This window comes from Onychostruthus taczanowskii, unplaced genomic scaffold (genome assembly GCF_017590055.1).
Source record: "Onychostruthus taczanowskii isolate IOZ18803 unplaced genomic scaffold, ASM1759005v1 scaffold240, whole genome shotgun sequence".
NCBI lineage: Eukaryota > Metazoa > Chordata > Aves > Passeriformes > Passeridae > Onychostruthus > Onychostruthus taczanowskii.
Window position 1 is genome coordinate 217,022 of NW_024499685.1, and position 6,497 is coordinate 223,518.

At 49.2% G+C, this 6,497-nt stretch overlaps 1 protein-coding gene across 1 annotated transcript in view; it reads left to right on the forward strand.

Annotated features, from left to right (window-relative positions):
* The window catches only part of NRBP2 (nuclear receptor binding protein 2), a 42,194-nt gene that overhangs the window by 19,446 nt on the left and 16,251 nt on the right, over nucleotides 1-6,497 (forward strand). Inside the window, exons 3-4 of the mRNA XM_041406109.1 lie at nucleotides 4,799-4,921; nucleotides 6,193-6,294. Of these exons, the coding sequence (XP_041262043.1) occupies nucleotides 4,799-4,921; nucleotides 6,193-6,294 (225 nt within the window). The remainder of the gene's footprint in view (nucleotides 1-4,798; nucleotides 4,922-6,192; nucleotides 6,295-6,497) is intronic.

The following is a 6,497-nucleotide window of genomic DNA, read 5'->3' on the forward strand; positions in this document are numbered from 1 at the left end:
TGTGAAAAACGCCAATCGCTTGGTTTTTAAAATTTTAAAAGTTTAATAGTAATAAAATGGTTATAAAAATAGTAATATCATCAGAGTAATAAAATTCGAACAATTGAGATTAGGAGAATATGAGACAATAAAAACAAAGAGATACGGATGTCCGGGTACCTCTTTCTGGGCATCACGAGCCCGAAAAAGGACCCCGGTTAACAGAGGATTAACCCTTAAAAACAATCACCTGTTGCATATTCATGCACCTCATACATGATGCATAAATTCCATTCAAACACATTCAGACATTCTGTCTGGTCACTGTCAACTTCTTCCTCTGAATCCTCATGCCGTCTTCCTGTCTAAGCGAGGTGGGAAAAAGTTCGTTTTCTGCTGATAAGGGAGCAATAAATTCCCTTTCTCTGAAAGATTTAGGTGTCCTGTGGCTTCCATCTGGTGCATAGTCCTTTCTTAAACAAATATCTTACATAGCACAGTTTCTATTTTAAGATTATGTTATAACCTAAAACTATATTTAACACACTAGTTAAGAAAATTAATACGGCACAACTTTCTAACATAACACATACAATATTCATTTTAATGAGAAAAGCCAATCATAAAACACACATTTTTCACATTAGGGAGGGGAGTAACTTGGGTAAACTAATAGGGTCCCAAAGGATGCAAGATAGACAGGGAATTCTCCAGAAGAAAGGGCAGGTTTGGGGAGGATTAACACCCAGAGGGAGCAGGGAGCAAGGGGGATTCGGGGGAACAGGGCAGGGGTAGGAGGGATTAACGACTGGGAAGGTGGGGGTTTAAAACTTGGTATGGAGTGGCATAAGGGGATTGCAAGATCACAAACGGAACAGCAAGCAGACCAATAAAACTAAAAACGCGCTGCAACAGCGACTGTGTTACTCTGCTGGGATAAAACCGTGCAAAAGAGCCTTTCTTGCCTCTGTCGCTGAGCCAGCTGCCGTGGGGGTTGAGTGGAGCTTTGGCTGCGTGGCCTGAATGGCAACTCAGCCTGCTTTTCCACAGGAGAGGCTTGCTGGGCACAAGAGAGGGGCAGCGGCACCTGCCGCTTTAACGCCCGCATTAGCCTGTGATTCCGTGACTCTGTGATTCTGTGATTCTGTGACTCCATGATTCCGTGATTCCGTGATTCCTTGATTCTGTGATTCCGTGATTCTGTGATTCTGTGACTCCGTGATTCTGTGATTCCGTGATTCTGTGATTCTGTGATTCTGTGATTCGGTGACTCCGTGATTCCGTGACTCTGTGATTCCGTGATTCCGTGATTCCGTGATTCTGTGATTCCATGATTCCATGATTCTGTGATTCTGTGACTCCGTGATTCCGTGATTCCGTGATTCCGTGACTCTGTGATTCCGTGATTCCGTTATTCTGTGATTCCATGGTTCTGTGACTCCATGATTCCGTGATTCCGTGACTCTGTGATTCCGTGATTCCGTTATTCTGTGATTCCATGGTTCTGTGACTCCATGATTCCGTGATTCCGTGACTCTGTGATTCTGTTATTCCTTGATTCTGTGATTCCGTGATTCTGTGATTCCGTGATTCTGTGATTCCGTGATTCTGTGACTCTGTGATTCCGTGATTCCGTTATTCTGTGATTCCATGGTTCTGTGACTCCATGGTTCCGTGATGATTCCGTTATTCTGTGATTCCGTGATTCCGTGGTTCTGTGGTTCCGTGATTCTGTGGTTCTGTGATTCCGTGATGATTCCGTGATTCCGTTATTCCGTGATTCCATGATTCTGTGACTCCATGATTCCGTGATTCCGTGATTCTGTGATTCCGTGATTCTGTGACTCTGTGATTCCGTGATTCCGTGATTCCGTGATTCCGTGACTCTGTGATTCCGTGATTCCGTGATTCTGTGATTCCGTGATTCTGTGATTCTGTGACTCCGTGATTCCGTGATTCTGTGATTCTGTGATTCCGTGATTCCGTGATTCCGTGATTCCGTGACTCTGTGATTCCGTGATTCCGTGATTCTGTGACTCCGTGACTCTGTGAGTCCGTGATTCTGTGATTCCGTGATTCCGTTATTCCATGATTCCGTTATTCCATGATTCCGTGATTCTGTGATTCTGTGATTCCGTGATTCCGTGATTCTGTGATTCCGTGATTCTGTGATTCCGTGATTCTGTGATTCTGTGATTCTGTAATAACGTGATTCCGTGATTCCGTTATTCCGTGATTCCATGGTTCTGTGACTCCATGATTCCGTGATTCCGTGACTCTGTGATTCTGTTATTCCTTGATTCTGTGATTCCGTGATTCTGTGATTCCGTGATTCCGTGATTCCGTGATTCTGTAATGCCGTGATTCTGTGACTCTGTGATTCCGTGATTCCGTTATTCTGTGATTCCATGGTTCTGTGACTCCATGATTCCGTGATTCCGTGATTCTGTGATTCTGTTATTCCTTGATTCTGTGATTCCGTGATTCTGTGATTCCGTGATTCCGTGATTCCGTGATTCTGTAATGCCGTGATTCTGTGACTCTGTGATTCCGTGATTCCGTTATTCTGTGATTCCATGGTTCTGTGACTCCATGATTCCGTGATTCCGTGACTCTGTGATTCTGTTATTCCTTGATTCTGTGATTCCGTGATTCTGTGATTCCGTGATTCTGTGATTCCGTGATTCTGTGACTCTGTGATTCGGTGATTCCTTGATTCTGTGATTCAGTGATTACGTGATTCTATGATTCCATGATTCTGTGATTCCGTGATTCTGTAACTCTGTGATTCGGTGATTCCTTGATTCTGTGATTCAGTGATTACGTGATTCTATGATTCCCTGATTCTGTGATTCCGTGATTCTGTAATTCCATGATTCTGTGATTCCTTGATTCTGTGAGTCCCTGATTCCGTGATTCTGTGATTCTGTGATTCCATGGTGCCATGGTTCCGTTATTCCGTGATTCCGTTATTCCGTGATTTTTTGATTCCATGATTCCGTGACTCCGTGATTCCGTGATTTTTAACTGGCGCCCCACGTGCGGCTAGACCTTCACTCCAAAAAAGCTTTATTCCTAAGAGTGCCCCGTGGCCGTGGCAGGGAGTGTCGTGGGAGCGCGGAGACCCTGCTGGTCCTGGGCAGGAACCGTTTTCCAGAGCAGGGGTTCCTGACGGTTCATTTATTATTTTATTTAATATATTTATTTGTGCATTTGCTGTGGGAAGTCTCTGGTCACTGTGCACCTCCCAAAGCAGGGGTTCCTGACGGTTCATTTATTATTTTTATGTATTTGTGTGTATGTATTTATATGTATTTATTTGTGGAATTGCTGTGGGAAGTGTCGTGTCAGTGACTGTGGGAGCACGCCCTGCTCTGGCAGTGACACCGAGGGGAGTGTGTAAGGAGCTCCCAAAGCAGGGGGTCCTGATGGTTCATTTATTATTTTATTTAATGTATTTGTTTGTGGAATTGCTGTGGGAAGTCTCTGGTCACTGTGCACCTCCCAGAGCAGGGGTTCCTGACGGTACATTTATTATTTTATTTAATATATTTATTTGTGCACTTGCTGTGGGAAGTATCTGGTAGCTGTGCACCTCCCAAAGCAGGGGTTCCTGACGGTACATTTATTATTTTATTTAATGTATTTGTTTGTGGAATTGCTGTGGGAAGTGTCTGGTCACTGTGCACCTCCCAGAGCAGGGGTTCCTGACGGCTCATTTATTATTTCATTTAATATATTTATTTGTGCACTTGACAGCTCTGGTCACTGTGCACCTCCCAAAGCAGGGGTTCCTGATGGTTCATTTATCTTTTTATTAAATGTATTTATTTGTGCACTTGCTGTGGGAAGTGTCTGGTCGCTGTGCACCTCCCAGAGCAGGGGTTCCTGCCAATTAATTTATTATTTTATTTAATGTATTTATTTGTGCATTTGCTGTGGGAAGTCTCTGGTCACTGTGCACCTCCCAAAGCAGGGGTTTGTGATGGTTATTATTTTATTTAATGTATTTATTTGTGGAATTGCTGAGGGAAGTGTCTGGTCGCTGTGCACCTCCCAGAGCAGGGGTTCCTGCCAATTAATTTATTATTTTATTTAATGTATTTATTTGTGCATTTGCTGTGGGAAGTCTCTGGTCACTGTGCACCTCCCAAAGCAGGGGTTTGTGATGGTTATTATTTTATTTAATGTATTTATTTGTGCATTTGCTCTGGGAAGTGTCTGGTCACTGTGCACCTCCCAGGGCAGGGGTTTGTGATGGTTATCATTTTATTTAATATATTTATTTGTGGAATTGCTGAGGGAAGTGTCTGGTCCCTGTGCACCTCCCAGAGCAGGCTCCCGTGCTCAGAACCTCTCTGGATTCCCAGAAACGCCTGGATGGAGCTGGGGCTGTGCACAGCCCAGGTTAACCAGTAAGGTGTGGCTGATCAGGCCAGGAGGGGCCAGAGAGGAAAGAAAATGTGGTTTTTTTGGGAGCTGCCCGTGCAGCAGGGGCTGCCAGCCTCCCCTGAAGGGTTATTGCAGAGCACCAAACAGCACGAGGCGGATTTGGTCGCTTTTTTTAAGGTAAAAAGGGAAGTTTATTTTCCGATTTCACATTTATAGACTTTTAGAAGTGACAGTGGATTGGAGGGGGGAAGTGACACTGGACGAATGAACAGCTTACTGAATTTTTCTTTTTCTACAAAAGAATGCAAAACAATAAGCTATTTACATATAGACGTATATTTATGTGAGAAAGTTCGTTACAAGAATGCAAAGATCAGAAAGAAGACCTTAAAGAACCGGGGTGACACTGCAGCCCCCCTGTCCCCAGGTGAACCAGGGGAACATGCCCGGCATCCAGAGCACCTTCCTGGCCATGGACACGGAGGAGGGAGTGGAGGTGGTGTGGAACGAGCTGCTCTTCACCGACAAGAAAGCCTTCAAAGCACACGAGGTGAGCCCCCCGAGCCCCCCGCAGCTTCCCGGGGGGCACAGCCGGGCAGGAGGGGCTCCTGCCCCCTGCCACGGGGCCCTGCTGGGCTGCTGCCTCCAAGGGAGCTCCCAGGAACCTGGGGGCAGTGCCTGGGGCATCCCCAGGGCTTGGGGGGCCCTGCCCCATCCCGGGAGCTTCTGCGTGCCAGGAGCTTCCACCTCACCTGTCCCGTCCCAGGAGCTTCCTGTTCACCTGCCCCATCCCAGGAGTATCCTCCTCACCTGTCCCGTCCCAGGATCTTCCTGTTCACCTGTCCTGCCCCAGGAGCTTCCTCTTCACCTGTCCTGCCCCATCCTGGGAGCTTCTGCGTGCCAGGAGCTTCCTCTTCACCTGTCCCATCCCAGGAGTATCCTCCTCACCTGTCCTGCCCCATCCCAGGACCTTCTGCATGCCAGGAGCTTCCTCCTCACCTGTCCTGCCCCATCCCGGGAGCTTCTGTGTGCTCGGAGCTTCCTCTTCACCTGTCCTGCCCATGCCCGGAGCTTCCTCTTCACCTGTCCTGCCCCAGGAGCTTCCTGTTCATCTGTCCCATCCCAGGAGTATCCTCCTCACCTGTCCTGCCCCATCCTGGGAGCTTCTGCGTGCCAGGAGCTTCCTCTTCACCTGTCCTGCCCCATCCCAGGATCTTCCTCTTCACCTGCCCCATGCCAGGAGCTTCCTCTTCACCTGTCCCATCCCAGGAGCTTCCTGTTCACCTGTCCTGCCCATGCCAGGAGCTTCCTCTTCACCTGCCCCATCCCAGGATCTTCCTGTTCACCTGCCCCATGCCAGGAGCTTCCGCCTCACCTGTCCTGTCCATCCTGGGACCTTCTGCATGCCAGGAGCTTCCACTTCACCTCACCTGTCCTATCCCAGCACCTTCCACCTCATCTGTCCTGTCCCAAGAGTGTCCTTCTCACCTGTCCTGTCCATCCCATGAGCTTCCACCTCACCTCACCTATCCCATCCAGCACCTGCCACCTCACCTGTCCTGCCCCATGCCAGGAGCATTCTCCTCACCTGTCCTGTCCATGCCAGCACCTTCCACCTTACCTGTCCCATCCCAGGGGCTTCCACTTCACCTGTCCTGCCCCATCCCAGCACCTTTCTCCTCACCTGTCCATGCCAGCCCCTCACCTGTCCCCAGCCCCTCACCTGTCCCCACCAGCCCCTCACCTGTCCCCAGCCCCTCACCTGTCCCCACCATCCCCTCACCTGTCCCCAGCCCCCCCTCACCTGCCCTGTGCCCCCAGGAGAAGATCAAGACCATGTTTGAGCAGCTGGTGCTGGTGGATCACCCCAACATCGTCAAGCTGCACAAGTACTGGCTGGACGTGAAGGACTGCAAGGCACGGGTGGGGCCCTGGGGGGCTCTGGGGGGGTCTGGGGGGGCTCTGGGGGGCCCTGGGATGTGCCCCCAGGAGAAGATCAAGACCATGTTTGAGCAGCTGGTGCTGGTGGATCACCCCAACATCGTCAAGCTGCACAAGTACTGGCTGGACGTGAAGGACTGCAAGGCACGGGTGGGGCCCTGGGGGGCTCTGGGGGGCGGGGTGAC